This window comes from Hemitrygon akajei, chromosome 5 (genome assembly GCF_048418815.1).
Source record: "Hemitrygon akajei chromosome 5, sHemAka1.3, whole genome shotgun sequence".
NCBI classification, from domain to species: Eukaryota; Metazoa; Chordata; class Chondrichthyes; order Myliobatiformes; family Dasyatidae; genus Hemitrygon; species Hemitrygon akajei.
Window position 1 is genome coordinate 31473364 of NC_133128.1, and position 20536 is coordinate 31493899.

A 20536-nucleotide genomic window follows, 5' to 3' on the forward strand; every position below is an offset into this window, starting at 1 on the left:
GGTAGAAGCTTTAGAGCATGTGCAGAGGAGATTTACCAGGATGCTGCCTAGATTCGAGAATATGTCGAATGAGGAAAGTATGTGCAAGCTAAGTCTTTTTATCTTTGGAGGGAAGGAGGATGAGAGGCAACTTGATAGATGTCTATTCAAGATTTTAGTGACATAGGGAGAGTGGACAGCTGGGGTCTTTTTCTGAGAGTGGCAGTAACTAATGCCAGAGGGCATTATTCTAAGGTAAGGGATGTAATGTTTAGGGGAGTTGTAACAGGTAGGTTTTTTTACAGAGTGAAAATGCCTGGAATAAACAGCCAGGGGTGGTGGTACAGGCTAATACATTAGGCACATTTAAAATAGGCAGATGGATAAAAAAAAAGTAGGGTTATGGGCTAGTAGGATGAAAAGGTTATATTGTACATGAAATGGTTATATTGTACATGAAATCGCTTAAAAAGTTGGCATATTATGCGTCAAAGGGCCCGTACCGTGCTGTGCTCTAAAGATTAGCAATATCAAGACCACTTTGCAGTTATTATCAGTTGTGTTATTCTTGCAAGAATTGTGTATAAGACTTGAACTTTGGAGCGAACCGAAGCTTTATTGACACGACAGTTAACCACCAGAACTGCGCAGCGCGGCCGCCGGCGGGGGCGCTGTGGCCGGAAGGCGGCGGAAACGGCCACCCCCTCAGGCCTGCCGGAAATCCCGCGAGGTAAACGGAGGTACAGTACAGCCTTTACGGTCGGAGGTGCAGGCTGCTGCCTTGTGGCTCGGTCGGGACCAGGTCAGTTTCAATGTTTCTGCGGGAGGTGCGACGGCAGGTGGCTTCACCCGTCCCCGAAGGGTTGGGCTGCATTTGCGCTGATGCTAACCGCCTGCCCCAGTGGGTGCACAATGTACTGTAGGTCAAAGTAACACATTTCATTATTATTTTGTTTGCAACACCCTTCATAAACTTATCTACATTTTTTTTTTAAGTAAACCAATCCTCCCTGTCCGGAATGCAACCTAGTGCATCCACCGGACCAGGAAAACTTCAGCAGTGCTGTTTTTTCAGGGACTTGGGCACAGATTTATCCTTTGGAAAGGACCAGTTAGTAGCAAAAGGCCACAGTCGAGACCTATGGATGGCCATCTTAGCAAGGCCAAATAGCAGACCAGTGAATACCCCTCCCCGACTTGCCACCGTCACAAAAATCAGCAGAGTGGGGCTAAGTACAATAAGAATTGAGAAGCCTCCCATAGGTGGGACACGTCCAGGCTACAGAAATGGTGGGTGATCCAGGAGTCTATGACCTATCACAGTGTCTGCTCGCACAATTCCGGGTCCACACTATAAAGAACAGTGTTTTTGCATAGAGGGAGATCCATTTGTAAATCCCTCTCTGCCTGGTGGCAGAATACATTGCCACTAGATAAGGGCAAGGAAGGAGAAACTATGCAGAATTAGCCATAGTAGGGACTGACTCTGCACAGAGCAAATGTCAGTGTGGGCTTTTGGAACTGAGTCAGATGAGCAAGTATTACTTTAGACAGGATCACCCCACACTCAAGTCTCCCTGTCACCAGCCACAACTCTCAGTGGCATGCAATATGATCTTTCATGGTCCTTTCTGTCCCTGGCTGCCCAGACAAAGCCCCATCCTCTGCTGGTGACAGAGCATTATTGATGGAAGCCATCATTTTTTAATAATAGTCAGCTAACTCCCTCAGAAAAGTATAGCTGAAGCCTGCCACTGAGAGTTGGTGTGTTGTCCTGAAGGCAGTGCCTCTGGCTGACCAAAGTATATTGTCAATTTAAGGAAAATTACAGCAGTATGTTTAATCCAGCTTTAATCCTCATATTGTATTGTACATTTCAAGTTTGTTAGAAGCACCATTAAACAAAATGCAAACATAGATATAGTTAATATGACAATTAATGACCTTCAAATGTTCATGATTTGGTCTCTAAGGGATAAAAACTATATTCATAGAAGTGCATTAATAACTTAATTAAGTCACAGCTTTCCCAGTTGGGAATCTTTCATGAATGAGAAAAAGGATTTTGGTGAGAATCGTGGAATACTGGAAGAAATGTGGTATTGAGCTTACTGGATTATAAACTATACTGAGTATTCTTCTGGGTGTCCGGTGTTATAACACTTTAAAAATAGCAAATTCTAGTGACCTATATTCCTGAACTGAGACATCTAAAACCAACTTAAATAATCATATCTTTCATCAGTTAGTTGTACACAAAACAGTGACCGCATTTCCTCAGATAAGTAGTTTTAACTGTTTTTCTCTGAAGATGCTGGGACTTTTACAAAAAAATAACGTATTAAATAAATGCATGCTTTTTTATTGAATCGTGACAGTTGAATGTAAAAATATACTCATTTATTTCTTGACAAAATAGTTTTGAGTTTATTTGATTGAGTCTTTATCTAAGTCAATGTTGTTTTAAAATATGAACTCTAGAGATGAAATTAGAATAACTGCCCTTGACATCAAGACAGCATTTGATTGACTATGGCATCAAGGATTCCTGGCGGAACTGTTGTCAATGAGAGTCGGGGGGGAAACTCTCTGCTATTTGGTATCATACCTAACACAAAAGAAGATGGTCATGGAAACTGAAGGCCAATCATTTCAGCCACAAGACAGTAAGAGTCTGTAGAAGTTCCTCAGGGCAGTGTCTTAGGCCCAACCATCTTCAACTGCTTCATCAATTATCTTTCAGTTATAAGGTCAGAAGTAGGGATGTTTCCTGATGATCCACGGCTCCTCAGGTAATGAAGTGAGAGCTGGACATTATCCAGGCTGGGCTGATAGATGGCAAGTAACATTTGTACTACAGAAGTGCTGGGCAATTATGATCAACATGAAGAGAAAATCCAGCTCTTTACACCCTGACATTCGGTGGCATTGCCATTAATAAATCCTGCACCATCAATATCCTGGGGGTTGATAATGACCTGGCTGCAAGAGCAGATCAGTTGCTTGGAATTCCGTAGCGAGTAACTCACCTCCTAACTCCCCGAAATTTCTCCACTGTCTTCAAGGCTGAAGTCAAGAGGAATACTCTTGATTTGCTGGATGAGTGCAAATTCAACAATATACGAGAAGCAAGTCTGCTTGATAGACAACCCATTCACTCACTCACTCACTGACTCCAGTGGGAGTTTGTACCATCTACTGCAACAACTCACAAGAACTCCGTATCACCCATGACCTCCAGCAGCTAGAAAGACAAGGGCATCAAAAGCACGGGGAAGTTGCCCTCTAAGCCACACACCACCCTGATAAGTGAATTATATTACTGTTCCTTCACTATTGTTGGGTCAAAATCAAGGCGCTCTCTGCATTGTGAATATACCCTCACCTCAAGGTTCAGCAACAGTTCAAGAAGGCAACTCAGAACCTCCTCAAGAGCAATTAGGGATGGGTAATTACACATGGGCTCTGCCGGCAAAGCCCACATTCCCTCAATGAATATAAAATATGTAGGAATTTTCCTTAAAATATATGTTCTTTTTTTTACATTACTGAAGAATACATGGTACTGGAGGCAAGATTAAAGCAGGAGTTCCCAGCATTTTTTATGCCATGGACCCCAACCATTAACCAAAGGGGTCCATGGACCCCAGGTTGAGAACTCCTGGATAAGAGTTATTTCATGAGCTATCAGAATTCAAGAATCAACTTAAAGCAGGTTAAGACCTACAAGTATCTGGGAGTACAGTTAGACGAGAAGCTAGACTGGACTGCCAACACAGATGCCTTGTGCAGGAAGGCACAGAGTCGACTGTACTTCCTTAGAAGGCTGGCGTCATTCAATGTCTGTAGTGAGATGCTGAAGATGTTCTATAGGTCAGTTGTGGAGAGCGCCCTCTTCTTTGTGGTGGCGTGTTGGGGAGGAAGCATTAAGAAGAGGGACGCCTCACGTCTTAATAAGCTGGTAAGGAAGGCGGGCTCTGTCGTGGGCAAAGTACTGGAGAGTTTAACATCGGTAGCTGAGCGAAGGGCGCTGAGTAGGCTACGGTCAACTATGGAAAACTCTGAACATCCTCTACATAGCACCATCCAGAGACAGAGAAGCAGTTTCAGCGACAGGTTACTATCGATGCAATGCTCCTCAGACAGGATGAAGAGGTCAATACTCCCCAATGCCATTAGGCTTTACAATTCAACCGCCAGGACTTAAGAACTTTTTAAAAGCTATTATTAATGCTTTTTGAGATAGTGATTTAGATGCATATCATATTTTTTACTGAGTTAAGTATTGTATGTAATTAGTTTTGCTACAACAAGTGTATGGGACATTGGAAAAAAAAGTTGAATTTCCCCATGGGGATGAATAAAGTATCTATCTATCTATCTAATAAAAACAAACAGACATACAATGTAAAACAACTTTGGTTTAAATATACTTTGTAAAGATTAGCTTTATTTGTCACATGTATATCGAAATATACAATGAAATGCATAGTTTGCATCAGCAACCAACAGTCGGAGAATGTGCTGAAGGCAGCCCACAAGTGCCGCTGGCGCCAACACAGCATGCCCACAACTTATATCACCGGAGCACCTGGAGGAAATCCATAGGTTATAGAGAGAATGTACAAACTCCCTGCAGACAGTATAGTGGCGGGAATTGGACCCTGATTGCTAGCCCCTACACTACTGTACCACAATACAGGTCCACAACCCTTATCCGAAATCCTTGGGGCCAGTTGCATTTTGGAATTCAGAATTTTTTGGATTTCAGAGTCCCTCCTTGTTTGTTCTGGGGACCCCCCCCCCGCAGACACCAAAAAATGCGTATGCTCGTCCCTTATTTAACCTGTCTCAGTGCGGTGGATTTTTAGGTCCTGGCGGAGCTCCAGACCTACGCACATCCTCCCAAATACTTTAAATCATCTCTAAATTACTTATAATACCTAATACAATGTAAATGCTATGTAAGTAGTTGTTATATTGTATTGTTTAGGGAATAATGACAAGAAAAATATTTTATTTCCAACAAAAACATTCAAAACATTCAATAAAATATAAAAATATACAGCTTCAAACGAACCAAATCAAACACATGGTAAATGACTTATTGGAATAAATTTAGAATGTCACTGTCACTTCTGTTTCTTTAAATCATATATAGTGGTGGTTCCGACAACATATTCTTCAGTCAGATGCCGCACAGACACACCACAATCAAGCTTCTGCAAAAACTCCACTTTCTGCGTTATTGATTATGATAGATGCTTCCTTCTCTCTTTCCTCATTGTTACCCATAGGGGTATCTGCAACTCTTTTTGACATTTCACAGTGAAATTAAACACAAAGTCAACAGTGAACACAACATATTAGCGAACAGCAAATGCATGTGTAACCAGTACGAGCGCTGAGCCACAACTGACGTCTGGCTGCCACGTCACACCCGAGTGACGTCAGCTGTTGGTGAAGAAAAAACCTTCGGTTTTCGGAGCTTTTTGGATTTCAGAATTTCAGTTAAGGAATTTTGTGCCTGTACCTGGACACTCTATTTTCCAGCTAAATGTGGCATGAAATATTACATCAGTGCAAAATATCTAGCCATCAGATGTGCTTAAACTTGTACAGACATTTGGAAGCTATACTACCAGATATAGTTTGAAGTTGTTTTTTGAATTTAAATAGTAAAATACTATGTTTGAATTCATTTGCTCTTGTTTAAATTGTTCCTTAGATCACAGTAAACAGCCAACTTTTCCCATAACTGGAAAGGAGTGAAAGTATTCGAGAAAAAAAATTGTGACTCAAACATCCTATGCTGCAGAATTCCTGATAGTATCATCATAACTACAGAAATAATGGTGCTGTTTCATCAAGCGTTGCCGAAAGTTGTAAGTGCTTCAGAAAAACTAAAATCTAGGTGTGTTCTGCAATGCAATTTAGGATCCTGAACGCAATCTCATAATAAAAGCACAAGGTCATTTATTTTCAGTAGGCTATCGTGGTTTATTTTTGTTACTTGTATTCTGTAGGCAAGGATATGCCCAGAACTAATAGTAGTTTTGGTGTGAAGAAACTACCTCAGCCAGCTTCACTCACTGCATGGGGCTGCTCATTACAATGTCACAACATGGTCTTTGACTCTTTAGGACGTAAAGAGTCAAAGACCATGTTGTGACATTGTAATGAGCAATGTTTAGGTCAAATTTTAGCCTCTGCAGATGCTGTCTCCTTCTTTTAATTTTCCATACTGTGAAATACAGAAGCTGATCAGAAAGACCAGGTATACAGCTTAAACAGAATTGCACAGATCATCAGATTATTATAGTTAAGTACAAAACTGTATTTACAAATCAAATTTAATTTTTAAACATTGAAACGGAACTACAATCAATTTAAAATTCCACCAATCATTATCCTTCTAAAGTCCAAACATACTGCTGGTGCCTGTGGAAAATGCGTAGCCACCCTGAACCTCTGAATATATTTAAATGTAATTAAAAGCAGAGGATGCTGAAAATACCAAGCAGGGCAAGCAACATTTCTGATCTCAGGCCAGCAACCCGAAATATTTCTCTCTCCTTGCATACTACCTGACTGGAGTATTCTCAGAATTTCCTGTTTCTGAACAAGATTTTTAACATTTGCTATTTTCTGCTTTCAATTTCAATGTGAAGAATGCTATTATGAAGGGAGATTAGTGTTCATTGATTTGTAAACAGCTCAAGGAATGTCATAAATTAATAATGATCTGTTTTCCCTTTCAGGAACTCCATGCTCATCTCAATACCTCTATCAGCAGCACCACAATGGAAAAACTGATGCTGCAGAAACCACATCTCAATATTGACCACAACATGACCATGGTCAAGAAAGGCCAGACAAGAACGTTAGAAGAGTGTGTACTGATAACTATGGATTTAAGATCAAAATTAACTTAGTATCTTAAACTACTGTAGTTATAAAAGTTGATGAAATGTTCTGCAAATTTTATCTTAGATTGGAAATGAAATTGGTTAATATCTCATAACAGCTAGGCAATCGTTTCAGATCGTTCCTGATTTATTTCTCATTATCACAGTGCACTGTCAATTTACTAGGATTACAAGCAAACAAAGTTAAAAGTTGCATAAATTTTCAAGTATGTTATTAGTGCAAAGAAAAGCACACTAAGTTCAATCTAAAGTTGATGCAAACTACATCAGTTCTTTAGTGTAAGTTTTAGAACTGATGCAGAGTAGAAACTGCTTCTCACAAACACTAAATTTATAGGGAATGCTGACCATTAAAAATGAAACTTGTTGAAAAGATATAACTTTTCCCTTTTAAGTTACACTGTCTTTTTTTCACAGATGCTTTGAGATGTTTGAAGTAATTCATCAGTTAACTGACAACGTAGAACGAATCTTCATGGTAAATGATTGTCGTTTTTACAAGATTAACCCACTGTTCCAAAGTAGATGTGCAGCAGGAAATATGCTTTTCCAATTGAGAGTAGTGGAGGTTCAAACAAGAGGTCAGGAGTTGAGCGTTAGGGGGCAAAAGTTTAAGGGTAACACGAGGGGGAATTTATTTACTCAGAGAGTGGTAGCTGTGTGGAACGAGCTTCCAGTAGAAGTGGTAGAGGCAAGTTTGGTATTGTCATTTAAAGTAAAATTGGATAGGTATATGGACAGGAAAGGAATGGAGGGTTGTGGGCTGAGTGCGGGTCAGTGGGACTAAGAGTAAGCGTTTGGCACAGACTAGAAGGGCAGAGATGGCCTGTTTCCATGCTGTAATTGTTATATGGTTATATATAGAACTACTTAGTTCATGCTAACAAAAGTTATTTTTTGTTAGTGTTCCGAATGTTTTCTTGGAGTGTTATTAAGGAATCATTGGGCTGTATTGAAGTTCCAGCCAGTCCAATCATGTTGGCTGGGCTTTTTATCCATGTTGCTGGTGGGCTACAAACGTGCCAATCTACCCAACTGCAAGACAGATTTCCATGTTGGACCCACACTGTTTAAAAAGAGAATGCAAAGTGTTTTAAAGCATGGATTACTATCAAAAACATTTTATGCACTGATGAAGTGATTACGAATACTCCCCAAGTTACAACAGGGTTCCATTCCTGAGAAATGTTCCATAACCCAGTTTGCACATTGGAAATGTGACCCCCTAGTCATATATTGTATGCAGTAGAATAAAGACCAACTAAAGGCAACATATAATTGAATCAGGGATTTTAGCTCAGCCATTCAGATGTCTTTGGAAGGTGTAATGATAATGCCACAAACTGAGATCCCACACGGTAAAAATGCCTACGCAAACCCATCCTGTCTGTCTCACAAATGCTTGTTCATATGTGTGGGCTTTGTACGTAACACGGAGGACCTGTACACAGAAATTTGTGTTTCACTCGCAACTCAAATGTAAGTTCAGTTTCTCCATTTGCTGTTCTTATCAGCAAAGCTTTCGCAACAACAGCTCCACAGTGCAACAATTTTGCACAAGACAGCGACAAGAGAGCGGGAATGCATCATTATACTGAGCAAGTAACATGATGAACTCTTTTAGGTGACAAAAGAGGTTATTAAAGAATTTGCAGCTGATGGTGTGAAATATCTTGAGCTGCGAAGTACACCACGAACAGAAAACACAACAGGTAGTATCACAAGACTATATAAATTATATTTTAATTAGCATAAGTTCATTTTTTAAACATAACTGTTTACTTTTGTGAGGCATGGCTGTGCACAAATTCAGAAACCTAATTCTTACGGAATATTATAGAAAGGTGGTTAAGTTTTAACTTGTAAAATAAAAACAAAATGCTGGAAGTACTAAGCGTTGGGTAGCATTGGGCAGTAACTGTTTCAGATCAATGACTTTGAAATTGATTTATGTTAGATAACTTGTAAATGTTACTTATTTTTATTTCTAAAACAGGGATGAGCAAGAAGTCATATGTTGAGGCTATACTTGAAGCCATAAAACAATGCAAACAAGAGAATGTGGACATTGATGTGAGGTATGTGATATTTATACTGCAATCAGCTGATTTCCATGGCATCATTGGTGGGCTGGAACCCAGATAAAAAGCATAAAGGTTAAATTGTTAAAATGATCAGGTCACCACTAAGGCTAAAATCACTGCTCAAGAACTAGAAGGGTCTCAAAGGGACATCCTGAAATTATTTAGGGGACATTTATTGGCAAGACATTCTTATAGATTGAAAATCATTTGAAAAACTAAATCAGTGATTTTGACTATAACTATCATTCTAATCAATGTTTTCTTCTATGTTTATAATATCAAAGGGCTTACAGCAAAATGATGCAGAAAACACAGCAGGTTACCTATGGGTACTGAAAGGGCGGTGTTTCTAAACTTACTAATACTAAGGATGAATTGATGGGTCTTGGCAGCAACTGCTGAACATTGTGAAGTTTAGAAGCTCCTTAAGATTTTGGTGTTTGAGAAATTTGGGTGGGGGGGGGGAGATTGGATGCAAAAGTATGCAAAACATGGACTTGCTGGAAGTGTTGAAATCCAGAAAAGCCTTCTTGTTGTTTGGAGGAGATATTTCTCAGAGTCTGGGAGCACAGAAGTGCTTGGGTTGTGAGTGTTATGTATGACACTTGCTGTGCTGAACGTTTCTCTGGATTGTCAGCAGCAGTGGTAACACAAGATCTGAAGGGGCCAAAAGTAAGGTTCAGACTGTCCAAGTCATGGCAGGGTTCTGTTCCTGCGAACTATTCATATCCCGAACAGCTTGCAAGTGGGAAGTGCAAACCAAGTTCCCACACAGCAGATGTCTGCAACCCTGTAACGGTCAGCAAATCCATCCCAGCATTATCCCAAAAGCTCATTTGTAAGTGCAAGTTCTACATAAGTTGGGCATTTGTAAGATAGTGAGAGCCTGTACTTCAAAACAGCAAAGTGCTTTCAGTATGAGGAAGAGAGTTGCCATTTGCCAGCAAGTTTTCGGGAAAGAGGATCTACTTGATCCAACATTCAGTGGTAGGATTCTTTTTTCATTTTCTTGTTTTATTTCCTTAGGTTCCTGTTATCTATAGATAGAAGAGGTGGGCCTGTTGTTGCTAAAGAGACTGTAAAACTTGCAGAAGAATTCTTTACATCCTCTGATGGGCTATTGGTTGGCTTGGATTTAAGTGGCCATCCTGCAGTGAGTAAATAATTTCTATTTAGCTGTGTCTATTTTAATTCAGAGCAGCATATCCTGTCTCATGCAGTCATTTTGTTGGGTTCTTTCTACTTAAATGAACATTAATTTAAAGATTACTTTTCCCATGAACTGACATCATTTAAATATTTTAGCTGGTCTTAACATGGCCATTAACTGTTCACCTCGTCCTCATCATCTGCTGATGTGCTGAATCAACACAAGGCCAGCCATGTGGAATTAGACCCCCCTCTTGTAACGTGCAGTGAAATCCTGTTTGCAGTGGGATGGATTGTATTTGATGCCTTGTGCTGGCAGTTGTGAAGCAGCAGTAGCTGGTATACAAAATTATGAGGGGTATAGATAGGGTAAACGCAAGCAGGCTTTTTCTACTGAAGTTAGGTGAAACAAGAACTAGAGGTCATAGGTTAAGGGTGAAAGGTGAAATATTTATAGAGAACCCGAGGGGAGATCTTCATTCAGAGGTGGTGCAAGCTGCCAGTAAAATGTGGGTTCAATTTCAGCATTTAAGAGAAACTTGGATAAGTACAGTAGATGGATGTGAGAGGTATGGAGGGCAATGGTCCAGGTGCATGTTGGATGGGACTGGGCAGAATAATATTCAGCACAGGCTAGATGGGCAGAAGGGCTTGTTTCTGTGTGGTAGTGCATTATGACTTTGACTCTATGGTGTGTGTCCTGTGTCAGAATTGGAACCTGAGCCAAGTGCTTTTGTAGGTAGCATTTTTATTCTACACAAGTAAAATTACATCTACATTGACATTATTTCTACTTCTCTGACTTCAATACATGGCAAATGATAGCTGAGTGTGCAGCTAGAACTGAGCTCAGGATCAAGCTAACTACCAGATATGATGGGATAAATCAGAAGGTTGTCGATTTTCTTCTTATAACGATGTGATAAATCAAAATCTGAAACATGCACTTAGGAGTCAACTGTTGTATACTACTGTAGCTTTAAAGTGAATGTTAGTGGCCTTAGGAGTGCCTGCGTTTTCTAATGCACAAGTAGTCTGCATCCCTATCCTGCGTTGATAAGGAGAACTTGGTGTAGCCTTAAGTATGCACGTGATTCCTATAATTCACCATTTGTTAATTTATGCATTTAAAAATCCACAGATCGTACAGAAGTCTGAAATAGTTTTGAATAAAAGTGATGAGTGGTCAATATTTGGAGGGATCAGATGTCAGATATGCACTTAAAGTAGTGGTCACCAACCTTTTTAAGCCCAAGATCCCCTACCTCGGCCTTAGTGAAAGGCGAGATCGACCCCAGATCGATTAGTTACACGCATGTGCACCGGGGCAGAAAAGACCATAAGTAAAACCCCGCAACCCAGAAGTAGAAATAATGTATAAGCACAAGGGGTACCCTTCCTTTTTTGCACCGTGGACGACCGGTTTAATATTGACAATATTCTTGCAGACTGGCCAACAGTGGGGAGGGTTTAAACACAACGGGAATACACCGATACTCGAAGCAGGTTCCTTATGTCCAGTCTATTCCGCAATTTAGTTTTTGCGGCTCTTGGCACTTAGCTTCTGTCCTGCTTGCTCGATTTTCCGCTGAAAATTCTCAACGTGTTTGTCTTTAAGTGCAGGGTGCTTGGACTCAAGGTGCCGAAGCAGTTTTGAGGGCTTCATTGCCTCATTAGACAGCCTCCCGCCCGCCAGACGCCTTGGCCAGGTGCGGCTGGTTGTGGGTGGGGTGAGAGGTCAAGGTCAGGGCTGGTGGTCCCCGTATCGGGGCCACGGCGGTCGCAGTCCGGAGAGAGTGAGCGGCTGAGCGAGGAGTGCGGCAGGACACGCCCGCCCCCACTTGTAGGATCTATTGGCCGACAAAAGTTTGTTTCAGTAGATCTCAGTGTGGTAGCTGCTCTGATACTTATGAAATGCTGAGCCCGACTGAGGTCTGTGAATATTTTAGCACCGGGTTCCCCACGAAAATTCGGTGTGGTAAACAGGTTTAGAGGCAGCACCCATCTGTCTGCGCTCCAGGCCGGTAGCAGTGGCGCTTCCCACCGGCTGCCCGAGGCCCACCAGTGATCCCTGCCACGAGGGTATCACTGCATTTAGGCGACTGATGACCTTTTGTGGGTTCAAGTTCAGCAGTGGGCATGACAAGGAATGAGGAAAGGTGCAGCTGACTCATATTGTTTCCTCGTGGCCCAGTGGTTGGGGACCACTGAATTACACTGTATAGTGAGGGGGAGCTACACGCATGTGCACTGGGCAGAAAGAACAGAACTAAAACCCCGCAACCCAGAAACAATCTCTCAACAGCAGTTGTGTATTTATTTTTCTTTTTTTTTAGGGATCTACTGGGAAAGTCTCAAAGATCGACCAGTCGATCGCGATTGACGGGTTGGCGACCACTAACTTAAAGGATTTGGCCGGGGATAAAAGTTACACAAAACTCAGTGTTGCATCAAATCAGAGAGATTTGTTTGCTTGTATAATATTGTTTATCCTTTTCTACTTTTTAAGGTAGAACATGCTAGGAGCTTTATTGCCCCGCTCCAAACAGCTAGAAATGTTGGCCTTAAGCTTGCTGTGCACATGGCTGAGGTAAGAAGTATTTAAACTGGATAAGTAACTATCTCTGAATTTTTTTTTACTGAAAGGAGATAAAATATTAATTCTTAAAATATCAAATCATATATCTGAATCTTATCTAAATAATATTGTTAATGTAACAAATATACACAATTGAAAATTGTTCATTGTAAAATAATTACGATTTCTATTGATGGAAGGACGCTAACACAATTATATTTTTCATTTAGATCCCAAATAAGAATGAAGAATGGGAAATGTTTCTTGGTCTTCCACCAGACAGGATCGGCCACGGTACATTCCTTCATCCTGAAGCTGGAGGGACAGAGCAGTTGGTCAACACTATTAAGAAACATCAGATACCCATAGGTAACCTCTTCTTTGGTTTAGACAAGTAATGGTTTTACAGAAAACACAACTCATTGAATGAAAATCTTTGCAGAATTTGGGTGGGGGGGGGGAGATTCCTGAAGCATATTATGTGCTATTCTATATCACAGAAATGTCTCTTCTGCTCCCATAGTATACTTATGACTTCTTGGTTAAGCTTTAGGGGAAGTTCCTTTCATTTCCTGGAGCAGACCATCTAGCAAAGTGTGGGGGTTGCAGTATGGCAAGGGTTTAAGGCAACGTCCAGGAAAGGTTTGCCTGGTTCAGTGTGCAGTCAACCCAGACAAGTGCTGCCTTTGAAGTGAGACTTCTTCTAGAAAGGTCTTTAAAGAACATAGCTCCTCTTTACACAGTAAGAGTGCACCGCGGTGGCAGACAAGATAAGAATATAATGGAAGGATGCAAAACACATCCACCAATTAAGGGATAATTACTTCAAAGTATCATTGGTTGTCAGCTTGTAGTTTCTATTGAATTTTAACACCTCTATTGTGAATGGCAATTGATCTTACAAGTAAGGAATTATACAGTTTATCAATGGTCAATATCTGTATCTGATAAGCCAGTATTGTATTTTAAAAAATTCTGTCTTGTGGAGCAGTGTGGGTGACAGGGGCCATGCTGTTCTCCTTGCACACAAGTATGATTGAGGAATGAGAGTGCATGTCCTCTAAGTCCAGTTAATCGAGTGGACTCAATAGGCCAAATAGCCTAATTCCACTCCTGTGCCTTAGGCTCTAAAACAAGGAAAACAAAATTTTCTGCTATTTTGTTACCACTTCGTAACTTTCAATACAAGTTCAAAGACACAGAGATATGGAATCCAGTCTTTTATTCATGACTAGAGATAGCTATGTAATAAATGAGAAAGGAAGTAGAACCTTATGAAAATGAACAAACTTGCACTAACACAGTTCCTTTCACAATCTCAGAATATAAGGTACTGTGCAGCTAATTAAGTACTTCTGGGAAGGATGAGAGTGCTGGGGTGATAGTGGAGGCAGGTAAAATAGAGGCATTTAAGAGGCTCATATATAGGCATATACAGAGAATGGATGAATATGGGCCATGTGCAGGTAGAAGGAATTAATTTGATCAGACATCATCAGCTTAATTAGGTTGGCTCAACATTGTCAGTCAAAGGGCCTGTTCCTACAATGTATTCTCCTTCTGATATACTAACAGCAGGAGTGCACAGGAATCTGATAAAATGCCTAATAAAAAGTTGTAGTAATGCACAAGAGATAAATACTGGCTGGGTTAAATGCACTTTTTGAGTATTTTGCATCCAATCCAAGCCTACAGATGGGCTTTATTTTACTACTTTATGTGAAATTGTCTCTCTCCAGTTGGCTGGGTTACATGGACTTTTTGAAATATTGTTGAATATTTTGCATCCAAACCTACAGATGGGAGTTTATTTTACTATTTGAAAATAGATATCTTCATCGGTAAAACATTCCCTTTATATTGCACAGATGGTCTGAACCCCTCTGTAAATCATTTAAAGAATGAGAAATTTTATTTTAGTTTTACCACAGCGTTTATAATTTGAACAGCAAGGAAAAGTTATAATACAAACAGAAAATGTGGTAGATAGACAGGAGACACCTATGAAGAGAGAAAAAGTTAATGTTTCAAGTGGAGACCTTTCAACGGTACTGGCAAAGTCTGTCCTCAATGAAATCATCAGTCTGAGACATTCAATCTGTTTCTTCAAATGCAAGTGGTGTCTGATTCTGTTGAATGTCTTCTGTGTTTTTATTCTTGTTTCAGCATCCGCAGTTACTTTCATTTACAAGGACATGGTTACGACACAATTTATATTATCTTTTTTCCAGAGCTTTGCTTGACATCAAATGTCAAGGGTCAAACTGTCTCATCATACAGTGAACACCATTTCCAGTATTGGCACAGTTGTGGACACCCCAGCATACTTTGTGTAAGTCCACTTTATTTTGATGTCATTAGATAGTAATTGATTTGTAGATATACTTTCAGATATGTTGTTTTTGCAAAGAAATAAAAATGGCTAGCATATTGTCAATATAAGGAGCACATTATCTTTCTGAGAGATACAGTGCTTCTCACGGAGACGTTACAACATTTTCACTTTATTTCCCAACACATCTGAGCACCTCCTTTGGTCAAAGTCTACCATGGATGTTGCACCCTAGCTGTCGACACGATAAGCAAGCCAGAGCAGTATGATATAGGGAACAAGCTCTTGCCCATGCAGCAGGCACCCCCTCTCCACACAGCTGATAAATTCAAAGGAACAGCAGAAACCAATAGTTTGGCACCAGCTGCATCATAAGAGTTGCCAGTCAGTGTTAAACTCCAGCTCTGGATGTTTCTTCGGGATTTACTCATGAAGCCTTTCCCATAAGTGGGTATCGCTGCAAGACACCAGAGGTTTCTTTCTCCTAGGTGAGCTGCTGCCATGGCTGCTAAGCTCCATTTGCCCAAAGCGACTGGCACCAGTAACCCACTCTTGCCCTTTCTCCTGTCAGTTCCAATGGGCTTAGTAGGTAAGCCACACATGAAGGCCAGGAGCTGAACTTGATTGTCAGAGGCTATTTAAGACATATGCTATTGAGAGCATTTAATAAGTAGTGGGAGCTTATCCTCAGTACCTCCCCTGGCTATGACAACCTTTAAGAATCATCCAACACACACACTCATTATAAAAGACTACTGATACACTATTAGAATCAAGGAGAATACTTTGACATCCCCAGGCACTCAGTTCTCTCCTTCACATGACCTTATTTAGACCGAGAATTTGTATTTTCTTAAATATCACATAGGCAAACACTATGGTTTGAACATTATGCATGTGTAATCTCAGGGTGTCAGCTTGGAAACATTCATTACTGAACTCAGTGTAGTGGGACAAAATGTGAAACTGGCCTCCCTCCAGTCATTCCTCCTCCTCCCCTGCCAACTTCTCCATGCCCTTGGCTGTTTTTCATAAACATCCTCACAATCAAAATCTGAATGCATAATCTTCTGTATTCTAGAATTATCATGATCGAGTGGAAGCTATTGCATGCATTTTGACTTCAGTTGCATTTGTTGATGTTTCAAGTCTGGCAAGTACAAAATGGAAGAAGAGAGAGACCCAACTCTGTCTATAATAATTAACAACAAAACTTCCCAATTTCATCTATACATCTTAAGTACAGATAAAATTGTAAAGAGGGAAACTTGTGTAAAAAAATTATCCAGCAGACTGGAGCTTGTGGGGTGGGGTGGAAAGGAGGTGACTCCTTTGCTCAGCTGATAGTATTTGTTAAAATAATTCAGCTAAGAATCTTTTACATTATATTTAGGTAAATCAAAGTGTGCCTCAGCATGAGCTAAGTGTGATGAATAGGGTTGACATTCTACATTTTAGTATTCAAACTATTAAATATTTAAATTAGCAACAATATGAATGAGATTAAATGGATAAATGTGGCAATGTTTGTTTCAACATTTATACAAGTATGTTTCAGCATTAATATAAATACAACTTGTCTCAATTACAAGTTAATAATGATGGCCTTTCTCTCCAATAAGTACATATTTATTTACAGAACTCATGAGGAACGATTTATGGCATTATACCTTGTTTTAAATAAGGAAGCAACACAAAAGCTTGTGCTGAATTATTACAAGGAATAATGAAGTTAGTTATTTAAGCACAGATAGCTTTTGTCAAAACAATTAGTTGTGTTTTAAGCATTTGTGAAAATAATTATTGTGATCATTTTTTCTCTGCTCTCAGACTGATGGCAAAGGGGTTTGGGCCAGCGATTTGTCACAGGAATATCAGCTTGCAGAGTCAACATTCAGCCTTTCTAAAGCACAGATATGGGATCTGTCTTACCAAAGCATTAACTACATCTTTGCTCCAGAAAGTACAAAATCTGATTTGAAAAGTCAATGGAATAAGCTGAAGCCAGGACTATTTAACCAAGACTAAGCAAAGATTATGGGACATGGACAATGCTCTTGAGCCCTATTTCATTCAGCTGATACTTAATCTTGATTGTTTCGAATGAGCGAATTATGTAAGCAAATCAACATATAACCATATAACAATTACAGCAGGGAAGCAGGCCATCTCAGCCCCTCTAGTCCATGCCGAATGCTTACTTTCACCTAGTCCCACCTACCTGCATTCAGCCCATATCCCTCCATTCCTTTCCTGTCCATTGTTATGAGTGATGAACAGACCTGATGGACAATGGGGTGCAGAGTTAACCATTCCCCCCCCCCCGAGAACTACGAATTATTGCTGTTGTTATGCTACTATTGAGAGACTTCTACAAGGATTATTTACCTTCCACTACAAGGACTTTACTTTGCTCGTTAACATTCCTCAGGAGATAGCAGGAGTGGCCTGATTTGATGGACACGGTCATTCAGAGTTGATGGATAGCTGAGACCCCGTGAGTGGGGATAAAAAGACAGGTCTGGAGAGACACCCTTCAGACACACCAGAGGACACTGATTGAGTGTTGGGAACCCACAGAAAGGTGAGGGCTTTGGAGACCGAACCAGGAGATCGGTCAGTAAAGATCACAGAGTTACGGCAGGGCCGGTGGGGACTTGTGTGTGTGTCCACTCATGCCAGAGTGACGAGTCCACCACAGAAGAACGGTCTAGCTGAAGACAAGAGGGGTCATAACTGAATGGCCACAACAATACGACGGATTAAGAAAGCAATGGAAGGTTTGGCTGCTGTAGCTGTTACATCTCGCTCTCTCTCTCTCCAACGATTTCAATACAACAACCATAACTACTTCAGCATTTATGAACTGAACGCTATACTTTCCTATGACAATTCATTTACCCCTAGACATCGATAGAGCTTGTTTATTATTGATTATTATTATTCCTACACTTTTAGGTTTATTACTGCCAACTTGTTTTATATGTATAATTTACATTTTTGATATTGTATTGTGTAATTTACTAATAATCACCTTTAGTTTGGTACCACCAGACTCCAACGGATTCTTCTTTCTCTGCTGGTCAGACATTCAGTTACGGGGTACGTAACACCACATACCTATCCAATTTTTTTTTAAATGACAAAATCGAACCTGCCTCTACCACTTCTACTGGAAGCTCGTTCCACACAGCTACCACTCTCTGAGTAGAAGTTCCCCCTTGTGTTACCCCTAAACTTTTGCCCCTTAACTCAAAATATCTGTAGTTCGGGCATTATGACAGGTGACTTTTCCCCGTAAGCAGCTGACCCTTTTATCGTTTATATCACTGATAACAGATGTGTATTGCTGGTGCATAGGTCCTCCCAAATCAGACAGCTTATAGAATAAGTTTCTGCACATCTTTTATACAAATTATACAGTGCACAATATTAATGGAAACATCTTTATATCAAATTTTATTTTCTTCTAAGACCTAGCAAAGCAACATGCTATTTGAAAAAAAATTTCTCAGACACAAACAAGCAACTGAATATTTTAAAATAATGTTGATTTTTCTCTGCTTTCTCCATCAGCTCAGATGTTGATGAGTACACCATACTTTTCACTGTGTGTTTAAAAGTGTGATAAAACTTCAGGAACAAATCCAATATCAAACCTTCCTACAAATATATTGCACTCTGTGGTTTGATGCTCTAGATAATAAATCCAACAATATCAACTTGCCCTGTGAACATTTTTTTAAACTTCATTTATGGGAGTTAGCAGCAAGATGGATGTTTATTGCTCATCCCTAAATGCATCTGAACTAACTTGTCATCTGCCTTCATGAACTGTGGCAGCATGAGTGGCAATTGTATGTCAAAGCTTTCATGGTGACCGTGTGTCAATTTCAATAGAAACATAGAAAATAGGTGCAGGAGTAGGCCATTCGGCCCTTCGAGCCTGCACCGCCATTCAGTATGATCATGGCTGATCATCCAACTCGGAACCCTGTACCTGCTTTCTCTCCATACCCCCTGATCCCTTTAGCCACAAGGGCCATATCTAACTTCCTCTTAAATATAGCCAATGAACTGCCCCTCGTTCTGGACTTCCCCAACATCGGAAACAATCTTCCTGCATCTAGCCTGTCCAATCCCTTTAGAATTTTATACGTTTCAATAAGATCCCCCCTCAATCTTCTAAATTCCAGTGAGTATAAGCCTAGTCGATCCAGTCTTTCTTCATATGAAATTCCTGCCATCCCAGGAATCAATCTGGTGAACCTTCTCTGTACTCCCTCTATGGCAAGAATGTCTTACCTCAGATTAGGGGACCAAAACTGCACACAATATTCTAGGTGCGGTCTCACCAAGGCCTTGTACAACTGCAGTAGAACCTCCCTGCTCCTGTACTCAAATCCTTTTGCTATGAATGCCAACATACCATTTGCCTTTTTCACCGCCTGCTGTACCTGCATGCCCACCTTCAATGACTGGTGTACAATGACACCCAGGTCTCGTTGCATCTCCCCTTTTCCTAATCGGCCACTTCAAGCAGTTAAGAAATTGGATATTTTCAACAGTAGTTACTTTCTGTGAGTATACATGGTATAACGTACGAACATTGGCCTGGATTTTGTTTCCCCTACTCCAAACTGATTTAGCCAAATATAGAATGCTGTTCTAGACAGTCATGGAGTTGAGATGTAGCAGCCTTGTGCTGCAACATGACCTCAAACAATGCAATGTAATGACACAAATGGGCCAAAACAAACTTCCAGAGTTGTAAGCTGTCAAATCCTTCAGAGTTCTAAACATCCCAGAACATTTCTGACCATCGGAAAAACTTCTAAACTATTGAAAGTGAGATAAAGTTAAAATGAACATTTCATAACAAATCAAAATCAACAAACCGTGGGTGGCATGGTAGCACAACGCTATACAGTACCGGCGACCCAGGTTCAATTCCTACTGCTGCCTGTCAGGAGTTTGTACTTCCTCTACACGATGGCGTGGTTTCCTCTGAGTGCTCCAGTTTCCACCCACAATCCAAAGACATACCAGTTGGTAGATTAATTGGTCAGTCTAAATTGCCCGATGATTAGGTTAGGGTTTAATCGGGGGTTGCTGGGCAGCGTGGCCTGAAGGGTCTACTCTGCACTCTATCTCATTAAATAAAAAAAATGCCATCTTCCTCTTCCCTTCCCCACTGCATAGAATCCCCATCGAAATCAACAGACTAGGGAAAACAGAACTTGTTTTGATAATCAAGCTGTGTTCCAGTGATATAATCTACAAATTTATGAGCAAATTATCACTAGATCACCTGTGTTTAGTACTGGTTTAGTCTACTGTAGATCGGCACTATTGACCTCAGGCAATAATATTTCTTTGAAAATTGCTCAAGAACTAAATAAACATCTTAATTAGATCAGTAAATGCATGCAAGCATAATATACTCAAGGTTTGATCAATTTTCACAGAATAGTTATAATATGGC

At 40.4% G+C, this 20536-nt stretch overlaps 2 protein-coding genes across 2 annotated transcripts in view; one reads left to right on the plus strand and one right to left on the minus strand.

Annotated features, from left to right (window-relative positions):
• The window catches only part of chd1l (chromodomain helicase DNA binding protein 1-like), a 97910-nt gene that overhangs the window by 64500 nt on the left and 12874 nt on the right, over positions 1 to 20536 (minus strand). The window lies entirely within an intron of this gene.
• On the plus strand, positions 658 to 18774 carry mapda (N6-Methyl-AMP deaminase). Its single transcript, XM_073045128.1, has 11 exons — positions 658 to 781; positions 5708 to 5864; positions 6741 to 6871; positions 7326 to 7386; positions 8533 to 8620; positions 8905 to 8986; positions 10019 to 10145; positions 12651 to 12731; positions 12950 to 13088; positions 14951 to 15051; positions 16882 to 18774. The coding sequence occupies exons 2-11, from the start codon at positions 5832 to 5834 to the stop codon at positions 17077 to 17079; spliced, it is 1041 nt and encodes a 346-aa protein (XP_072901229.1). The 5' UTR covers positions 658 to 781; positions 5708 to 5831; the 3' UTR covers positions 17080 to 18774.